At 45.1% G+C, this 21,637-nt stretch overlaps 1 protein-coding gene and 1 long non-coding RNA gene across 2 annotated transcripts in view; one reads left to right on the forward strand and one right to left on the reverse strand.

The window, feature by feature from the left end:
• LOC143473663 (dynein axonemal heavy chain 11) overlaps nt 1-21,637 on the forward strand; it is a 109,716-nt gene that overhangs the window by 16,634 nt on the left and 71,445 nt on the right. The window contains exons 42-56 of the mRNA XM_076970754.1: nt 4-152; nt 276-426; nt 539-670; nt 1,120-1,293; nt 1,891-2,095; nt 2,683-2,848; nt 2,984-3,086; nt 3,298-3,537; nt 3,644-3,805; nt 13,271-13,464; nt 13,562-13,724; nt 14,553-14,676; nt 15,396-15,538; nt 15,657-15,818; nt 17,311-17,544. Coding sequence (XP_076826869.1) covers nt 4-152; nt 276-426; nt 539-670; nt 1,120-1,293; nt 1,891-2,095; nt 2,683-2,848; nt 2,984-3,086; nt 3,298-3,537; nt 3,644-3,805; nt 13,271-13,464; nt 13,562-13,724; nt 14,553-14,676; nt 15,396-15,538; nt 15,657-15,818; nt 17,311-17,544 — 2,502 coding nt within the window. The remainder of the gene's footprint in view (nt 1-3; nt 153-275; nt 427-538; nt 671-1,119; nt 1,294-1,890; nt 2,096-2,682; nt 2,849-2,983; nt 3,087-3,297; nt 3,538-3,643; nt 3,806-13,270; nt 13,465-13,561; nt 13,725-14,552; nt 14,677-15,395; nt 15,539-15,656; nt 15,819-17,310; nt 17,545-21,637) is intronic.
• LOC143473668 (uncharacterized) lies at nt 4,807-11,333 on the reverse strand. Its single transcript, XR_013120600.1, has 2 exons — nt 10,690-11,333; nt 4,807-8,233 (listed from the first exon to the last, which is right to left on the reverse strand). It is a non-coding gene; the product is annotated as an uncharacterized LOC143473668 (long non-coding RNA).

The following is a 21,637-nucleotide window of genomic DNA, read 5'->3' on the forward strand; positions in this document are numbered from 1 at the left end:
CAGGTGCTGACTTTGGCCAGTAACGAGAGGGTTCCTCTCACTCCTTCGATGCGTCTGGTGTTTGAGACCGGCCGTCTCAGCCACGCCACGCCCGCCACCGTGTCTCGAGCCGGCATCCTATACGTCAATCCCCAGGACCTCGGCTGGAACCTGTCTGTCAATCTAAGCACTTGCCTTCTTCGCGTGATTTATAACGCTTCACAGTGGGCAGTAACATCCTGTTTCGCTGCTGACCAGTACCCGTGTGTCCAGCATTGATTTGCTCCTGTTTGCAGATATGTAACCAGCTGGATTGACAGGAGAGAGCGTCAGACGGAGAGAGCCCACCTCACCATCCTGTTTGACAAATACGTCTCCCGCTGCGTAGATCAGATGAAGGGCTCGTTTAAGACCGTCACCCCGATCCCTGAGAATAGCATGGTACAGGTACGAAACACGCACGCACCCACAGGCTCCCTCCGTCTGCTCTCAAAAGACGCTTCCGCTCCGTCAACGGCGTACGTGCGTAATGCGTGTCTGCGTCTCCCTCTCGTCTCAGACCCTGTGCTCACTATTGGACTGTCTGCTCACTCCAGAGAATGTCCCAGCTGACTCGCCTCGAGACGTCTATGAGACCTACTTTGTGTTTGCCTGTATCTGGGCTTTTGGTGGGGCCACAGGTCAAGATCAGGTATATTTGTTGTTCTCGTAATTTAAACCGATCTTAAAAGCATTCATTAACCCTGGGGGGGGGGGGGGGGGGGGTTCATTTTTTGTAGTTAAAATAAAAGGTTATTTGTATTATTATGTGTTTTATTCTAGTTAATGTAGTATTACATATACAACATGCTATTTCACATGGCCAGGATCAGATGGCTTATCAATAACAGAAAAGATCTTAATTTCTGTTATGTAAATTTATGTAAAGTTTTTGTGATGAACTTAAGCATTTTATACTAATTTGAGAGCTTCTGTATCAGAACACTCCTCAGTCACTTCAGCAAGACAAGCGCTTAATCTCAGTTCATGCACAACACTAAGAATTCTAATAATTCCATAACAGTAGTGAAGACTTAGTGAAGTAGTAGTGAAGTGAAGGTTATTTAAGCCTGGCCAATCTCCATCTGTCTGCCTGCATAGCTCCATGATTACAGAGCTGAGTTCAGTAAGTGGTGGACCAAGGAGATGAAGACCATCAAGTTGCCCGCCCACGGCTCCGTGTTTGACTACTACCTGGATCCCTGCACCAGACGCTTCTTACCATGGGCTGACAAAATACCTCCTCTTCACATGGAGCCAGACACACCAGTACAGGTCTGAGAGTGATAGAGCAAAAAAAAAAAAAGTTCAGAAGTTTTGTTATCTTTTTTTTTCACCGTACCTGTCAACCGCACAAGCTCTCTTTCATGTCCCAAACAGCACACTTGAATGGTGTCCTTTGTCTTCACCGTGACTCTTTTGCTGAGAAAATTCACACCCCCGCAGCAAGTGGTTTTAATTTCACAACAATGCCAGGCTAATTTCAAGTAGTTAGCACATTAGGCAGGGTCAGTGAGCAGAGGGGAAGACAACAGGATCTCTGCAGCCTGGGGCTCAGACTGCTGACAGGCACATCTCAGCAGCAGATCCAATTACCACTACACATTGCTGAGAGGAAGAGAAAGCAGTACTCTCGGGTTGTTCTAGTCTGGCTTTATTATTCTAACGCACATATGGGAATTAAGGTTACTTAGGGTTAGCATGAATCAGTAACGTAACGTTAAGATTTTCTAGTTTTACTTTACTATGATGATATGAAATAAGACAAAAATAAAATACAAAAAAAAAAAACATTTGCATTTGCTAATCGTTTGAAAGCACCTGGGCCTATAAAGGTGTCTGAAGTGCTGTGTCTCGTCCGGCGGGGTGCAGGCGGCGTGGGTCCCAACGCCGGACAGCAGGAGGCTACAGTACTTCCTGCGTCTGCTCCTGAGGAGCGCACAGCCCATGATGCTGGTCGGGGGAGCGGGCACGGGGAAGACCTCTCTGGTGACCGACCTGCTCCACAAGCTGCCAGACTCCTTCCTCACTGCCAACGTGCCCCTCCACTATTACAGTACCTCGTCCACGCTGCAGAGTGAGTCCCCCTCCTCCATCTTGTCTGTCCTGGAACTTCTGCAGGGAACACAGCGCCTCCTGGTGGGCCGTAGAAGAAATTATGAGCTTTTTTTTTTTCTCCAGAAAGTGTTTTTCTCAGCCATTTAAGGTGATTGGATGAGCAATGAGGGATATATATTACACAGTTAATGTTTCATAGTCATTTCACTTGATTAAGTGTTTTTATTATGCTGTAGGTAATGATATATTGGTCTTACAAGTCAACTCTGCAACCTTTGACTGTCAAGCCAAAAAAGTTTCAGTACAGTAGCCAACATCACAAAACGATAGACATTCATGAACATTCAAATGTTCAAGTGAAAGCCTTTCTAGCTCAGAGTCGCCACCTGCTGGAAGAACCTTGTCTGCTATTATCTTTCGACAATGTGTTACAAATCCAGTCACCTTAATTCACCTCTACAAAATAATTCTTGGATTCTTGGATTCCAGTCCAAACTAAAAAATGATGACATAATGTATTTGAATGTATGTATTTAATGTACATTTAATTATGTAACTTTAATGTATTTGAATGTATTTAAGCCATTATTTTGTCATTATTGTCAGGGATGTTGGAAACACCACTGGAGAAGAAGGCAGGCAGGAAGTTCACCCCCCCAGGGAGCAAGAAGCTCATCTATTTTGTTGACGATATGAACATGACAGCTGTGGATCATTATGGCACAGTTCAGCCACACACACTCATACGCCAGCACCTGGACTATAAACACTGGTCAGCAAAATGGAATCTAAAAATCACTGCTTTATTCGTGTGTGTGTGTGTATGTGTGTGTGTGTGCCTGTGTGCATGCCAGAATTTTTATTAAAGTACAGCATTGATTCACACGGGTAATATGTTGTTGTCTAGGTATGACAGTCAAAAGCTGTCTTTGAAAGAGGTACACAACACCCAGTATATTGCCTGTTTAAATCCACAAGCAGGCAGTTGTACAGTGAATCCCAGACTACAGGTGAAGTATCGGTGCTTCTTAACAGACATTGACTTGATACCAGTGTGTCTTGAGTTTCTAAAACAAACTTTCTGTTATATTTATTTTGCTTTGCCTCTATGTATATAGGTATTCATTCTCATTTGGAGAGAGTGCATTATTCATAATAAAGAATAACCGTCTGCATGCTGGATATTTCCATGAGAGTTTACTAGCTCTAAATCTGTTCCAGAGGCATTTCTCGGTCCTAGCAGTGAGCAACCCCACCCATGAAACCCTGGTCTCCATCTACGGCTCCATCCTAAGCGCGCATCTGCAGAGCCTGCCGTTCGACGCAGCCGTGTCGGCGAGGGGCCCGGCGGTGGTGCGGGCCTCCGTCTCCCTCCACCACAGAGCGCTCCAGCACCTCCTGCCCTCCGCCTCCAGGTTCCAGCACATCTTCAGCCTGTGGGATCTCACCCGCCTCTTCCAGGTGGGCGGAGCTTCTATAGCACGAGCACGCCTAGGTGGCCATGGCGGTCTTGGTCTGTCTGAGCGTATGTGTGCGTATGTATGTGCCTGCGCGTGTGTGGTTCCAGGGCCTGCTGTTCTCCACCCCCGAGTGGGTGAAGCAGGGTTGCGACCTCGTCCGGCTGTGGGCGCACGAGTCCAGGCGGGTGTACTCAGACCGGCTGGCAGACCCCACAGACCTGCAGCTCTTCCACAGGCTGCAGATAGACGTTGCCCGCCAGGCTTTTGAGGTAAACAGTCAGCATGGTGCGGTTCTCCCTGTAAACAGAAAACCCATCTCCATTATAGGTCGTAAATCATTAGTATGTGAAATACAGGTCAAAAACATTTTTACTCAGTTCATACTCATTTTTCATGAACACATTTTCTTGAGACATAGCAATTTTATAGAGATTTTTGAAATCTGAATATACTGTTTCCATTTTATTCAAACAATGAAGTCACATGAAGCACCAATCAGTGGGAGAATACTGTGGAGTCTCAAGTCTGTGTGCTGTGGTTTGTAGCCACATGTCTGTGAGCTGTGTGTGTGTTAGCCTCACACTGAGCTGTGCTTGTTAGACTGACATCTGTGTGCTGCATGTGCTAGCCTGACGTCTGTGTGCTGTTTTAGCCTGATGTCTATGTGCTATGTGTTATTTTGATGTCTGTGTGCTGTGTGTGTTAACCTGATGCCTGTGTGATGAGTGTGTTAGCCTGATGTCTGTGTACTGTGTGTGTTAGCCTGATGTCTGTGTGATGAGTGTGTTAGCCTGATGTCTGTGTGATGAGTGTGTTAGCATGATGTCTGTTGTGCTGTGTGTGTTAGCCTGATGTCTGTGTGATGAGTGTGTTAGCCTGATGATTGTGTGCTGTGTGTGTTAGCCTGATGTCTGTGTGCTGTATTAGCCTGACGTCTGCGTGCTGTATTAGCCTGACGTCTGCGTGCTGTATGTGTTAGCCTGACGTCTGTGTGCTGTGTTAGCCTGATGTGTGTTTGCTGTGTGTTAGCCTGACGTCTGTGTGCTGTGTTATCCTGACGTCTGTGTGCTGTGTGCGTTAGCCTGATGTGTGTTTGCTGTGTGTGTTAGCCTGACATGTGTGTGTTGTGTGTGTGTTAGCCTGACGTCTCTGTGTTGTGTGTGTTAGCCTGACGTCTGTGTGCTGTTGGGGGCTGTAAACTTCTATCAACCACTATAGCCCAGCGTGTTCGTTTGATGGGAAGGAGATAGCAAGAACAACCATACCAAAATTATAGCAATAACAAAAAAGGCCTTTATTAAAACAGAGATATCTCTGGGGATCTCACATTCTAACATTTTACATCAGAGACCCAACAAGTGTTTGAGCATGCCGTCTTTATATATGATTTCTCCGCCCCCAAACGCTTAGATCTTCTTCTATACCTTACATGGTGTTGTTCTTCAAGCATACAATACTTCTCTTTCTTCTCTGCAATCCCAACATGGACATATGGTTCCTGTGTATGGACTGATAGGCCGGCAAGAGGCCACCATTCATGAAGATGCTGTAAATTCATATTTCCCCAACGTCGGCACAATCAGGCCTACACCTTCTGCTTTTTAGGTCTCACTCTACAGTGTGGTTTGCTCAACATCCTCTACCTAGGGTTCACCGCTCGGACACATCTTAGACAATGGTTACATTTTACTTCTACATGAAACAGTGGTTACATTTTACTTATGTTAAAAGAATAATGTTAAGAGAATACTGTATTATGTTAATATGTTAAAAGAATAAACAAAGCATGTGTTAATTGCTAAGCAAAAAACCCCAAATCACAACAGACCCTCTCTTGATCTCTGAGAAAACAGAGATCACAAAATATCTTCCAATGTTACCCTCTCATCTGACTCCCCATGATACAACAGTGACATCATAGCTGCTTGTCCCTGAGTATTCCTCTGTTCAATCACCGTGCTGATAAACCATCACACTACGTTTCTTACGCATAGAATACAACAACAATTTTAGTTACTATTAAGATAATAAAGGCCTTGACCCACCATGGACCCACATACACAGGGGGCAGTCCCCTGAATGTCCTGGTGAGACAAATATTTTATGGCTTCAAATTCAAATCAAAATCAAATCAAATACATTTGTATAGTGCTTTTCACAACACATGTTGTCACAAATCGCTTTACAGGATTTACAAGGTTAACAATCATACGGGTCCAGATCCCTAGTGAGCAAGCCAAAGGCGACAGTGGCAAGGAAAAACTCCCTATGATGGTGGGGAATAGGAAGAAACCTTGGGAGGTCCAAGACTCAAAAGGAAACCCATCCTCCATTGGGCGGCCCGTTAACATTCTGTTACATAATAATCATCACATTAGTGCCAACTTTAATAATAGTACAGAAACAAACAAAAAACAAATAACAATAAACCAACAATAAACAAAATGTTAAACTAGGCCTTTAACGTGCCCCAGCTCTAGTGTTATTTTAACTCGTTGTTTGAGAGCTCCGTATCTCTGCGCGCTCAAGGGATGTTTCTGATGGTCGGCACTGGCTGAAGTGATACCACATTTCTCCTTTGCCCTTCAATTGGATGGCGTGTGATGTTTTCTCAATGATTTGGTGACTGGTGGATCTGCTCATGGCGTTGATTCTGACTCCTCCTTCCACCTGGACAGAATAAGCTTCACAGACAGCTTTTTAGTGCATTTTACCATTATTTGTACAACCTTGTGGTTTTCCTGTGGGATGTCGCAAGCGCGTTGGGGGGCCCCCGAAAACTTCTCGCTGTCATATGAGCTCATACGGAGTGAATCCTGTAACGAAATTCACTGAACATCTTCTGGCCAACAATACAAACACATACATTTGTGCACATATCTTTTCCTTTATCCTTTGTTACCATTTATCCTTTCCAATTTACCCTGAGATTGAGAATGATAAACCAACCCATATTTGTGTCTCAAACCCAAATTTTGTTCCACAAATTTTAGCTCCTAGGTAGTGAAGTGCATCCCATTATCTGAGTACACTTAATTTATTATACAATGGCGCAGTATCCAGTAATTTTATCAACATTTTGCAGACCAACTTAGAGTCCTCTGGCCTGGTGGGAAATGCTTCTACCCAACATAAGAATTTATCCACAGTCACTAACAAATACCTTAGTCCCCGTACTGGTATTAACATGTCAGTGTAGTCAGTCTGGATCTCCTCTCCTGGCTCCTATTGCCCAGGAAACTTGCTTAGACCTGGTCTTAAAACACAAGTTATGTGCATTACAGATATTCACATTTTCAGTCCAGTCTGCTATTAAGTCAGTTAAGTGTGGATGTGACCAGTAACACATTGTCCTTCATTTTTGCTACCTCGTGTGCTTCAGACAACACTGAATTAATCAATTGACTTGGTAAAATCGGTCTCACATTAGGTCCTTTCCAAACCTCCGTACCCCATTTACCACCTTTATTGAACCACAACATTTTTCCTGTAGTTAACGTAGCTCTGAATCCTATGGCAGAGGAGACCACTGTCCTCTGCCCTGCAAACCATCTGATGGGCTCCTGTAACATATCCTGCCTTTTTTAGCACCCACGTCTGCAGCTGCATTAACTCTGTGTTAAATTGCCCCCTTTTGATAACTTGAACATTTAATGATAGCAACTCTTACCAATAGTAACAACACCTTTTACATCTTAACATTTAATGAATTTACCTCCTGAAGTGGTGTAACCTACTCTCTTTGTACAGAGTTCTACATGAACCACTCCTTCCTCGTACGCAGAGTGTGTACAGATGTTAACTTTCTTGCCTTCCACCCACCTTAGTGCTACAATGACAGACAAAATCTCAGCCCTCTGTGCTGATTGTACTACCCAGTTTTACCTGAATGTGCTACCCAGAACTCGTCTGCATCTCCCTGAGCTTCCATTACCACCACAAATCCTGATTCAACACCACCATCTCGACCCCAGGAATTGGTTCCATTTAGCTGCATATGCCACCTCAGTTACACACTCATGTGCCAGACCTGTAACATACCATGCCATATTAATTCCTTCAAGTGAAAACATTAAGTTTTAAAACACAAAACTTTCTGTAGTGTGAACATTTGTAATTTTACAAAAGCCATGACGCTGTGACTGGTTAGAATATATAATGAATCTCTTGTGACTATGTGTGCTGTTTTATTTATTTAAACAAGTTGATGTAATAAATCAGCACCTTCCTGTCCCCCCCCCTTTTTTCTGAACCACAAGAGGGTGTTTCAGAAACATCTAGAGTAATCTGCCTGTGTCTCAAACGCAGCTGGTGGCTGTGAGATGAGGCCAACGTCATGAGGTCCCTCTGACCCCAGAGAAGCTGTTATCTGATCTAAAATTAAATTATGGTCAAGATGATCGCAGCATTCTCTCTCCTGGAACCTGCTCAACATATCACATTAGAATAACTTTGACAAATGACATTGTTTTAATAAACCAAGTATTACAAGACTTAGCATAGCTCACACATGGAATATTAGTTATTACCCAATTCTTAGCTATAGTGGCTCTCCTAATCATACCAGCGTCGCTAAGCAGGTGTCAGCCCCACAGGGACCACCACACCCTCAGGCTCCACCCATATGCCCCTGGTTGCAATCTCCCATACCTTATCCTGTAGCTCTTCCTCAAATTCCTCCCCATAATCTGGATCCCCTATTGGTCATAAAACAGTAACATGCAGTGGGTCGGGTGGCAGGACGCAAGGCTCAGAGTGATCCACAGCTCCCAGGCCATGAACACAGAGTGGACGCCTCTCGCAGTGCAGGAGTCTGACTCCAGAAGATGTGAACTGTGGGAGGCCATTCCGTGGAGATCACCAGTCCTAGAGGGCTACATAACACAGTAGCTCCTGGTTTAAAAAATGTCTCTTTTGCGGACGTTATCACGTGCAGTCTCTGATATGAGGAAGTTGTGGTTAATGGGCTGCTGGCCACATTGCACAGTCATTGGAACAGCTTTATGCAGGCTTTGGTCCCAGAATCAGCATCAGGTAAAACACAGTTGATTGCTGAATGAGTTGCTCCTTTGTTTCAACCAGAAATGACAACCTTTTGAGTACAGACAGTGAGGGACAGCATGGGGTCTGCCGCAGCTTTGGTTTGGTGCTGGTACATACGGACTTCTGGACCTCCCTTGTCCAACGGCGTTCTGAGGACACTCCCTCGACCAGCAACACTCCTGCCCACAAGGAAACATCCACCCGACATGCCACAACCACAGTTGCCAGGACAACCCTGACCACCGTTGCCCCTTGCCCGACCCCTCCCTCTTAAACTTGAGTTAAATCTCATTGGTGGGTACTCCCACCCCTGTTGCAGATAGAGAACATATTGAGGAGTCTGGGGCGGGCCCCTGTACGCGTACACTGCCTGCGTACACCCTTTTCTAAACCAGTTAAGGTGTGAGCATTGGGACACCCGGATGTATGCTGTTTGGCTCTGATAACTTGTGGGAGTTGACTTATCCAACCATGTGACTTTAGAAATGGCGGATGCTGCATGTACTGGCCATTTAACAGAGGGCCTCACCTTAATGTTCCATTATGTCTAGTGAGGGGTACTTCATGTAGCAGGTGAGTTGTGCTTGCTGCATACTGAAAAGCACTTAACTTAAACAGTAACTTCACACTGTATTCCCTGACAGTGTGGTGAACTCATTAAAATTATTCTATTTGTAAGCAAAACTGCAAAACAGTTCAAACAGCTTAAAACATTAAAGTTCATACAATGATATTCAAGTTTTAATCTCAATAAGCTCAACATTTTCAAGTGAAGACAATCACTAAACTCATTGTTTTTCGTTTAATATTTGCTGAGCGTCTGACACAATGCGCTCCTGCATGCCTATTGGTTAAAACCATCTAATTAACATACTGTGATTTTTGAACAAACATGGTGGACAGTGCGGCTGGTGCGGGAAAACTACACTGTAAACCCAGCATTAAGGTTTTGCACTGTCTTAACTTTTTGTTATGTTTTAAGTTTAGATTCCCAGACCTGAAGCCATGACTGAGGTGCCCCTGAGCAAGACCCCTAACCCTCAAGCATTGTAGTATGCAGTACTTAAATATATATATATATATCTTAAAAAATAATATTTTCCTAAACTTATATTTTATTTAAAGTTTTATTCTTTTTTAAGTTAACTGTACTTAAAAATTATATTACATGAACTTAACATTTCTTAGGTAATCGGTTACAGCAAAACTTTTGAGTTCAGTGGACTTGTTGGGTTTTACAGTGCACTTTAACACTAAGAATATGAAGGTCCACCGTGACTATGCAAGGAAGAGAAATTTATATGTAAGGGAATGTTAACAGAACACAGGGCACAGGGAAAACACTGTAGGAACTAAAGCAACTAGCGATACTGAAACAAAACAAAACCTTATTAACTAAACCAGACTGCTAAAAACATGTGTAGCAAGGGAGCATGTCAGTAACCTAAACCGAAGACAAAACTGCTTCAAACACTAATAATGCATGAACATCTATCATACTCTCAGTAATAACCAGACACCAAAACAAACTAAGGACAAGGAGGCTAGATGAACCAGTAAAAATCCAATACCAGCAAAGCTTTTAAACATTTACCTAAACAAACTTATGACCCAACTGACCAGAGTAACAGAGGGAAAAAACACAAGATCACAAACACAATAACCCACGATCAGAACATATAAAACCAGGAACTAAATCCCAGACAATAATGAGATATAAACTAGAAACAGCTGAGATGGCAAATGAAGGCAGAACTATACAATGAATGTATGACAGTGCATCAACGTGCTACCACACCTCTAACGTCTCCCAAAGCAATATCTTATCAAAACTTATCTAGTTTAACTTGCCAAATACATCACCGTTTCACTCTGGCATGTCTACGTCACTTACTCACTTCGCTTATCCCGGTGTGTGCGCCATCTATAACTATCTCCACCCAGTCCCTATTAATTTGCAGTTAACCCTTACCGCACGACCTGACTTACTTTTATTGTCTATTTGCCTTTTTCTTGCTCCCTTAACTCCCTTCTTGGTCTTTCCTAGTTTAATTCCTTTAGCAGGATTAGCACGTTTTTTATTTTATATTTATTTATTTATTTATTTTACCTCTGCTCGCCTGCCTGTCTTCTGTGTGCAGCGTGTTCTAATGTTGTTCACCACTTCCTCTCTTTCAGTCTCTTCAGAGTGCTCAGATTCACTTCCTCATTGGTCGCAGTTCTCCCCCCCCTGCTTGCTCTCATCTTGTCGAATGACTGAATTTGCATGGGGTTTTTTACACTCTTTGTTGGGGGTTTTAACTATTTGGGACATGGGTTTTTTACACTCTTTATTGGGGTTTTTAACTATTTGGACTGTTCTTGTTTCTACATTAACCACTGAATAGATTCCTTTTACTTCTCCCTGAGTTTTGGTGGCACTCTCCTGTGAGGAAGCTGTGGGCATTACCGAGCCTTGATCATAAGGTGGCACATTTTACTGCTATCTTCCTGGCCTGTTCCCCGATAGCCCAAGCCAACAAACTTATATTTTGCATTGCAATGCTAGTTCTCTTTCACAATTGATTATTTTACGGTTTAACTGCGCTCGCTTCAGTCTTTCTACATTCTCATGTTGCTCTTTCAGTTATTCTAATTTGCAGAGAGACTGTGATGATTTATGGTCAATGATGTCACCTAAAGACACACGGTCGTCGCCTGCCTGTCTTGGTCACCTCATACTTTTAACATTGGTTGTATGAATTACTTCACAAGTCACAGTCATTTGTTCCTATAAAATTCTCCACTCACATAAACCAACACCATAAACCAACCATTTTACATCAAACTTTTGCATACATTTCGCATTTCCTCACCAGCCATTGTTGTTGATAAAAAAACTGATACTCGCCTGCAGTCGTCTTCAACCTTACTTTAATAGATTGAGGGCTCTGTTGACACCGTAAGGTTTACCACCCTCAATCAATTCAGGTTCTTGGTCCAAAACCAGGCGATTTTGGGGGTACCTCAAGTCCCCGGGACGCCTGTGACCCAGCTGACTCGAGAACGCCGCTCGGTCTTACCGTCGCCTCGTCAGGCAAACGGGAGGGTTTGCCACACCCCAGGAAACAAAGAAACACTTATTAGGCCATTAGGGACTCCAACCCTGTTTTCATAGGGACTCCAACCCTATATTTTCCTTTTAGGGACTGAAACCCTTTTTCATTTTAAACCATATATTTTACCTTTTAAACCAAACCAAAAAAGATAATAAAATTTTTTTTTTTAAATTGCTATTTAATTTAGCATCGACCAAACACCATTAGTTCATCACAATTTGGTATTATACAAATGTGCAGAAATTTTGTTGTAACAGGTATTCTGCTTTACCTTTAATTGAGCCGGCTCAGACGAACTAACGGTATTTTAGAAGACGTGTTCCAAAAAATCTATCTCTTCCCATCACGTCGGAAGGTCACCAACTGTTGGGGGCTGTAAACTTCTATCAACCACTATAGCCCAGCGTGTTCGTTTGATGGGAAGGAGATAGCAAGAACAACCATACCAAAATTATAGCAATAACAAAAAAGGCCTTTATTAAAACAGAGATATCTCTGGGGATCTCACATTCTAACATTTTACATCAGAGACCCAACAAGTGTTTGAGCATGCCGTCTTTATATATGATTTCTCCGCCCCCAAACGCTTAGATCTTCTTCTATACCTTACATGGTGTTGTTCTTCAAGCATACAATACTTCTCTTTCTTCTCTGCAATCCCAACATGGACATATGGTTCCTGTGTATGGACTGATAGGCCGGCAAGAGGCCACCATTCATGAAGATGCTGTAAATTCATATTTCCCCAACGTCGGCACAATCAGGCCTACACCTTCTGCTTTTTAGGTCTCACTCTACAGTGTGGTTTGCTCAACATCCTCTACCTAGGGTTCACCGCTCGGACACATCTTAGACAATGGTTACATTTTACTTCTACATGAAACAGTGGTTACATTTTACTTATGTTAAAAGAATAATGTTAAGAGAATACTGTATTATGTTAATATGTTAAAAGAATAAACAAAGCATGTGTTAATTGCTAAGCAAAAAACCCCAAATCACAACAGTGCTGTGTTAACTTGACATCTGTGTGCTGTGTGTTAGCCTGACGTCTTTGTGCTGTGTTAGCCTGATGTATGTTTGCTGTGTGTGTTAGCCTGACGTCTGTGTACTGTGTTAGCCTGACGTCTGTGTGCTGTGTTAGCATGACGTCTGTGTGCTGTGTTAGCCTGACGTCTGTGTGCTGTGTTAGCCTGAAGTTTGTGCTGTGTGTTAGCCTGACGTCTGTGTTCTGTGTTAACCTGATGTCTGTTGTGTGTGTTAGCCTGACATCTGTGTGCTGTGTTAGCCTGATGTCTGTTTGCTGTGTGTGTTAGCCTGACGTCTGTGTGCTGTGTTAGCCTGATGTCTGTTGTGTGTGTTAGCCTGACGTCTGTGTGCTGTGTGTGTTATCCTGACGTCTGTGTTCTGTTAGCCTGATGTCTGTTTGCTGTGTGTGTTAGCCTGACGTCTGTGTTCTGTGTTAGCCTGATGTCTGTTTGCTGTGTGTGTTAGCCTGACGTCTGTGTGCTGTTAGCCTGATGTCTGCTGTGTGTGTTAGCCTGACGTCTGTGTGCTGTGTGTGTTATCCTGACGTTGATCTGTGTTTGTTAGGACCTGGAGCAGCAGCTGGTCCTGCAGGAGCCCCTCATATACCTTCCCAGTGTTGCGGACACCACCCACCCTCATTACACTCCTGTGGAGGGCTGGGATTGGCTGAGCCTCACCCTGACAGACGCCCTGCGCAGCTACAACCAGCTCCATGCCCCCATGAACCTCGTTCTCTTCCAGGAGGCCATGCAGCACGTGTGAGTCACGCGCGCGAAGGACGTGTGCCACGTTGAGTTCTGCCTGGGTCGGCCCTGGCGCTGACTGCCCTCACGTGTGTGTGGTTAATCCCTGCAGCTGTCGGATCAGCCGCATCCTGGCTTGCCCGCGGGGACACGCCCTGCTGGTGGGCGTGGGAGGCAGCGGCAAGCAGAGCCTGACCCGCTTGGCCGCCCACCTCTGCGGCATGGACCTCTTTCAGCCCACCCTGAGCAAAGGCTACGGCATCCAGGAGCTGAAGGTATAGCAAGCCCAAAAGAGGCTGTCAGCAGCCAGCCGCCCAAGCGGACCGCCTGAATAAAAATGAAAAAGTAAAAAACAACTGCAAATTAGGTTTACTGTCAGCGCCCAGATAATCCAGTACTTCGCCAAACCAATAACCACATGATTAAATTATCACGTATTTAAAGACGAAGGCGAATTAATTCTGCAGCGGTGGCATACTGGAGTACTAGCAGAAATGACGCACGCCGTCTCTGACATGAAGTGGGGATAAATGTAAAATGGCGGTGATTCATTAGGAGAGATCAAGTTTTCTTTTCGACAACATTTCCCCTGATCGATACTCTCTCCTGCTCTGTGCATACCATTGATCTCATTTAGTCTTGCCTGTACTCGACGGCGAAGGATTGTCAGAACCCATTAAAGAGCCTGGGCAAATATTTCAATGCCCTATTGATGAGGCTTCTGCTATCATTTCATTCATCAGGGTGTGCTAGTCTCAAGCCACATGGGCCCGTGGCATTGATCCACACGCACGGCGCCCCGGGGACAGGGCGTGCTGCGGCCTTTATGCATTAGCGCGAGAACCCCTTTATCCTCCAATGCATTTTCAGATGTTTTATATCGACCCTAAGAACAATAGAGCAGAAAAAAGGGGGAGGAGACTGTATTGGGGGGGGGGGGGGGTGGACTTTGGGGGGGGGGGGGGGCAGAAGAGGTCTGTTTCCTGTAAAACTGGGAGGTAGGGTGGGATGGCGGCCTCTTTTGTCAGTGAGTCATACTACAGTTCCTTTAGGTGTGGGTGTGTATAGATACTTCAGGCTCTAATCGCAGTGTATGTCCTCAGGTGGATGTAGCGGCGCTCTGTGTCAAGGCCGGAGTGAAAAACCTCCCCACAGTCCTCCTGCTCACAGACGCTCAGCTCCCACAGGAGCACTTCCTCGTCATCATCACCGCCCTGCTCTCCTCAGGTCAGGCCCTTTCTCTCCCCCTCTTTCTCCGTCTCACACACAAATACGCACATCACACACTTGTCTCCTAAAATCAGAGCCCTTCTCCCCAAGTGTCCCTTGGGGAGGGCCCCTCCTCACGCACTCTCACACACTCTCACACCACAGGGGGCCTCATTGTGCGCTTGTCTGATGAATGGGAAACACATGTAAATGCGGCAGTGGAAGTGAAGTAGATTAACGGTGACTGGGACAGGCTTGCGTGTCATTGGATCAGGGCCCCAACACACAGATGGTGTAGCTCATCTGTCACTGATGTCAGACACAGGGGTCAGAGTCCTGCTCCGGGCATGTGAATTGGAATAAAGCATCTTTTATTTAAGATTCTAAATTCTAAAGGCCTTTCAGTCAAAGCTAGTGTTCTTTTCTGTACACCTGTATATACAGTATATCGCATATAGGTATATCGCATATAGGTATTTCAACAATACAGTTATCCAAAATGTTTTTGAATGGTTTAGTATGTCATGTAATTGATGCATGACCTTCACTGTGTGAGGTAATTGAAATATGACCTTCACCGTGTACATTTTGATCACCGTAAAGCTGTATGTCTTTGCAACCTTGTGCTGCCACTGCTTTTCTGGAACCTTCTCCAGACGCTGGTATTGTGCGTAACGTCATCCAGGAGTGGCAGGTGCAGGGATAGAGTAGCGCCAATCTGCTGTGTGTGGCTGCAGGTGAGGTCCCGGAGCTGCTGTCTGACGAGGAGGTCGCTGGGGTGGTGAAGGCCGTCAGGAGGGAGGTGCGTTCCCTGGGCCTCCTGGACACCACGGACACCTGCTGGAGGTTCTTCACGGACCGTGTTCGGCAGCAGCTCAAGGTCCTGTGATGGCTTAAAGAGCATGGCTGTTTGTGGGCAAAAGCAAATGGCTGTAGATTGTGTCTGTTGACTGTGTGTGTGTGTGTGTGTGTGTGTGTGTGTGTGTGTGTGTGTGTAGGTGGTGCTGTGCATGTCTCCTGTAGGTAAGAGCCTGCGTGTCCGCGTGCGGAGGTTCCCAGCTCTGCTCAGCTGCACCACGGTGGACTGGTTCCACGACTGGCCCCAGGAGGCTCTGCTCTCCCTCAGCCGGCGTTTCCTCCAGGACCTCCCTGATATGGAGGTGTGCTGCTCTCCCGCCTCTTCCTGCTGCTGCACCTCCACCTACACCTACACCGCTCGGGCGGGTTTGGTCCAGTACAGGCAGCTTATTGCACGTACGCTAGAGAGTTTCAGTACAGATGCCTGGCTGTGCTGTGTCATGGTGCTTGGTCTGACATGTATTGGAGGTAAACTTCAGCTCAGAAGAGTGTCCCCTCCTTACCCCACGGTGTTTGTGCTCGATCTCTCATCATTAGCTCCACTCTGAAGTGAAGACAAATGGGTGATCACACGCACCATGAGCATAATGACACAGTTCCTCTCTCTCTCCCCCTCTGTCTCCCTCTTTCCCTTTCTCTCTCTCTTGCTCCGTCTCTCCTTCTATCTTTCCTTTTCTCCCTCTATCTCGCTCTCTTCCTCTATCTTCTCTCTTTCTATCTTTTTCTTTCTTTCTCTTTCTCTCTTCTCTCTCTTTCCATCTCCCTCACTCTCTCTAAGTCTCTCTGTGTGCTTCTCTCTCTCTGTAATGTTGTTTTCGTTGTGCCCGTGGAACGATCACTAACCAGGATCATTTATGCTAATGAAACAACACTGATTAATACACACAGACTGACTCTAAAGAGTCACAGCTGTTTCAGGGTTTGCCAGCCTCTGTGTATGTGTCTGTGTGTCTACCTCTGTGTATCTGAGTGTCTCTGTGTATGCCTGTGTGTGTGTGTGTGTGTGTGTGTGTGTGTGTGTGTGTGTGTGTGTGTGTGTGTGTGTGTGTGTGTGTGTGTGTGTATTAGATGACTCAAGGCTACCTATTAATATGCTGCCTGTCAAGATGGATGTTTGTAGATCATTGCTGGATCCCAGTAGAACATCAGATGTACCAGTACAATATTGTTGTTCTGGATGTGGTACATAGTGTGTAAGCCAAATTAGTCAGGGCAGAATAAAACTATAAAACTCGGGTGTGACTACTGATCAGCAGAAACAGCTCCAAGCTTTCAGACATTGTTTAATAATGTTCAGAGAAAGCTTCAAAATAGCATAATGTAGTATAACAAGTTAATGTTTATTTAGATATAAGTATATTAATAAAAATTCCCAACATTTATTTGATGATGTGTGGCAACATTTGCCGAGAGAACAAACAGCATGTAAGGACGGACGCGAGACTCTTCCTCTCCTCTGGTGGGAGAGCAGAGCTTCCATGGGCCCCGCCCACCGAGGGCCACCTGAGTCTTGAGATGGGGTCCCAGGAGCACTCGCCTTCCTCCATCCACTCTGCTTCACCAGCGTTGGGCTGCCACGCTCCTCGTCCTCCCCTAGCCTTAATCGCTGCAGACTGCCAGCACCTAAATCTCAAATTGAATAAGTCCACCGCCTACAAACTTGCCGATGAATTCAGGATTTATGAAGATGATATTTCAGGGCCCTTCACAGACGAGGATGTTAAAGACAACTTAATCCAGCTAGCTCCCACTCCCGCCCCCCCTCTCTCTCCCACCCTCTCTCCTCCTTCACAGCCCGCCTTTCAGGAACCCATCAGTCTTTTCATGGCCCACGCTCACGCTAGCGTGAAGCAGGCCAGCGAGCGTTACCGGCGGGCGGAGAGGCGGTTCTGCTACAGCACGCCACGCAGCTTCCTGGAGCTGCTCTCCCTCTACGGCAGCCTGCTGGAGAGGAAACGCGGGCAGCTGGGCCAGAGGCTGTCCAGACTGCAGGCGGGCCTGCAGGAACTGAAGACCACCGCTGCACAGGTACCGGGACCCACGCTCGCCAGCCTGACTCCGGGCGCCCGCACGCGCGCTAGCCCTCCCAAGGCTGGAGGTGTGCATTAACGCCGCCATTTCGCTACATTACTAATGGTTTATTCAGGCCTTTCCAAGCACTACCATCCACTGAAGGATGAAAGGCTGAGCATGAACCTTGAGTTTGAGTGTGGAGATGATTGCTTCTGCCTCCGCCATCTAGGATTTATTATTTAAATTACCACAAATAGTTTATGTAGTAACAAAAATTAATATAGCATTTTCCACAGGCAGGGTTTGGTCAATAACTCTGAAAAATGTCTGACAGCAATCTTGATCAGAGTGTTTGGTTTAGAGAAGTTAATTGTAGTCATTATGAATAATTGTTTGTTGTGACTTGGAAAACAGAAGGATTCCCATCTCCTCCTTACTGCTGTTCTTGTCTTGTGGATCACTGAGTGACATTAGCCCAACTGACACTGGTAGAAGTGTGGTGAACACGTATGGAACAGTTAACACTGGTAGAAGTGTGGTGAACACATGGAACAGTTAACACTGGTAGACGTGTGGTGAACACATGGAGCAGTGACACTGGTAGAAGTGTGGTGAACACGTATGGAACAGTAACACTGGTAGAAGTGTGGTGAACATGTATGGAACAGTAACACTGGTAGAAGTGTGGTGAACACATATGGAACAGTAACACTGGTAGAAGTGTGGTGAACACATGTGGAACAGTGACACTGGTAGAAGTGTGGTGAACACATATGGAACAGTAAAACTGGTAGAAGTGTGGTGAACACATATGGAACAGTGACACTGGTAGAAGTGTGGTGAACACATATGGAACAGTAACACTGGTAGAAGTGTGGTGAACACATGTGGAACAGTGACACTGGTAGAAGTGTGGTGAACACATATGGAACAGTAACACTGGTAGAAGTGTGGTGAACACATATGGAACAGTAACACTGGTAGAAGTGTGGTGAACACATATGGAACAGTAACACTGGTAGAAGTGTGGTGAACACATATGGAACAGTAACACTGGTAGAAGTGTGGTGAACACATGGAACAGTAACACTGGTAGAAGTGTGGTGAACACATGTGGAACAGTAACACTGATAGAAGTGTGGTGAACACATATGGAACAGTAACACTGGTAGAAGTGTGGTGAAAACATGTGGAACAGTAACACTGGTAGAAGTGTGGTGAACACATGGAACAGTGACACTGGTAGAAATGTGGTGAACACATATGGAACAGTGACACTGGTAGAAGTGTGGTGAACATGTATGGAACAGTAACACTGGTAGAAGTGTGGTGAACACACATGGAACAGTGACACTGGTAGAAGTGTGGTGAACACGTATGGAACAGTTAACACTGGTAGAAGTGTGGTGAACACATATGGAACAGTAACACTGATAGAAGTGTGGTGAACACATGTGGAACAGTGACACTGGTAGAAGGGTGGTGAACACGTATGGAACAGTTAACACTGGTAGAAGTGTGGTGAACACATGGAACAGTTAACACTGGTAGAAGTGTGGTGAACACATGGAACAGTGACACTGGTAGAAGTGTGGTGAACACGTATGGAACAGTAACACTGGTAGAAGTGTGGTGAACATGTATGGAACAGTAACACTGGTAGAAGTGTGGTGAACACATATGGAACAGTAACACTGGTAGAAGTGTGGTGAACACATGTGGAACAGTGACACTGGTAGAAGTGTGGTGAACACATATGGAACAGTAAAACTGGTAGAAGTGTGGTGAACACATATGGAACAGTGACACTGGTAGAAGTGTGGTGAACACATATGGAACAGTAACACTGGTAGAAGTGTGGTGAACACATGTGGAACAGTGACACTGGTAGAAGTGTGGTGAACACATATGGAACAGTAACACTGGTAGAAGTGTGGTGAACACATGTGGAACAGTGACACTGGTAGAAGTGTGGTGAACACATATGGAACAGTAACACTGGTAGAAGTGTGGTGAACACATGTGGAACAGTGACACTGGTAGAAGTGTGGTGAACACATATGGAACAGTAACACTGGTAGAAGTGTGGTGAACACATGGAACAGTAACACTGGTAGAAGTGTGGTGAACACATGTGGAACAGTAACACTGATAGAAGTGTGGTGAACACATATGGAACAGTAACACTGGTAGAAGTGTGGTGAAGACATGTGGAACAGTAACACTGGTAGAAGTGTGGTGAACACATGGAACAGTGACACTGGTAGAAATGTGGTGAACACATATGGAACAGTAACACTGGTAGAAGTGTGGTGAACACACATGGAACAGTGACACTGGTAGAAGTGTGGTGAACACGTATGGAACAGTTAACACTGGTAGAAGTGTGGTGAACACATATGGAACAGTAACACTGATAGAAGTGTGGTGAACACATGTGGAACAGTGACACTGGTAGAAGGGTGGTGAACACGTATGGAACAGTAACACTGGTAGAAGTGTGGTGAACACATATGGAACAGTGACACTGGTAGAAGTGTGGTGAACACATATGGAACAGTGACACTGGTAGAAGGGTGGTGAACACGTATGGAACAGTAACACTGGTAGAAGTGTGGTGAACACATATGGAACAGTGACACTGGTAGAAGTGTGGTGAACACATATGGAACAGTGACACTGGTAGAAGTGTGGTGAACACATGGAACAGTAACACTGGTAGAAGTGTGGTGAACACATGTGGAACAGTAACACTGATAGAAGTGTGGTGAACACATATGGAACAGTAACACTGGTAGAAGTGTGGTGAAGACATGTGGAACAGTAACACTGGTAGAAGTGTGGTGAACACATATGGAACAGTGACACTGGTAGAAGTGTGGTGAACACATATGGAACAGTGACACTGGTAGAAGTGTGGTGAACACATGGAACAGTAACACTGGTAGAAGTGTGGTGAACACATGTGGAACAGTAACACTGATAGAAGTGTGGTGAACACATGGAACAGTAACACTGGTAGAAGTGTGGTGAACACATGTGGAACAGTGACACTGGTAGAAGTGTGGTGAACACATATGGAACAGTGACACTGGTAGAAGGGTGGTGAACACGTATGGAACAGTAACACTGGTAGAAGTGTGGTGAACACACATGGAACAGTAACACTGGTAGAAGTGTGTTGAACACACATGGAACAGTAACACTGGTAGAATGTGGTGAACATGTATGGAATAGTAACACTGGTAGAAGTGTGTTGAACACATGTGGAACAGTAACACTGGTAGAAGTGTGGTGAACACATGGAACAGTAACACTGGTAGAAGTGTGGTGAACACATGTGGAACAGTAACACTGATAGAAGTGTGGTGAACACGTATGGAACAGTAACACTGGTAGAAGTGTGGTGAACACATGTGGAACAGTAACACTGATAGAAGTGTGGTGAACATGTATGGAACAGTAACACTGGTAGAAGTGTGTTGAACACACATGGAACAGTAACACTGGTAGAATGTGGTGAACATGTATGGAATAGTAACACTGGTAGAAGTGTGTTGAACACATGTGGAACAGTAACACTGGTAGAAGTGTGGTGAACACATGGAACAGTGCCACTGGTAGAAGTGTGGTGAACACATGGAACAGTGATACTGGTAGAAATGTGGTGAACACATATGGAACAGTGACACTGGTAGAAGTGTGGTGAACATGTATGGAACAGTAACACTGGTAGAAGTGTGGTGAACATGTATGGAACAGTAACACTGGTAGAAGTGTGGTGAACACACATGGAACAGTAACACTGGTAGAATGTGGTGAACATGTATGGAATAGTAACACTGGTAGAAGTGTGTTGAACACATGTGGAACAGTGACACTGGTAGAAGGGTGGTGAACACGTATGGAACAGTAACACTGGTAGAAGTGTGTTGAACACATGTGGAACAGTAACACTGGTAGAAGTGTGGTGAACACATGGAACAGTGCCACTGGTAGAAGTGTGGTGAACACATATGGAACAGTGACACTGGTAGAAGGGTGGTGAACACATATGGAACAGTGACACTGGTAGAAGTGTGGTGAACACATATGGAACAGTGACACT

Source organism: Brachyhypopomus gauderio, chromosome 13 (assembly GCF_052324685.1).
Source record: "Brachyhypopomus gauderio isolate BG-103 chromosome 13, BGAUD_0.2, whole genome shotgun sequence".
Classification (NCBI taxonomy): domain Eukaryota; kingdom Metazoa; phylum Chordata; class Actinopteri; order Gymnotiformes; family Hypopomidae; genus Brachyhypopomus; species Brachyhypopomus gauderio.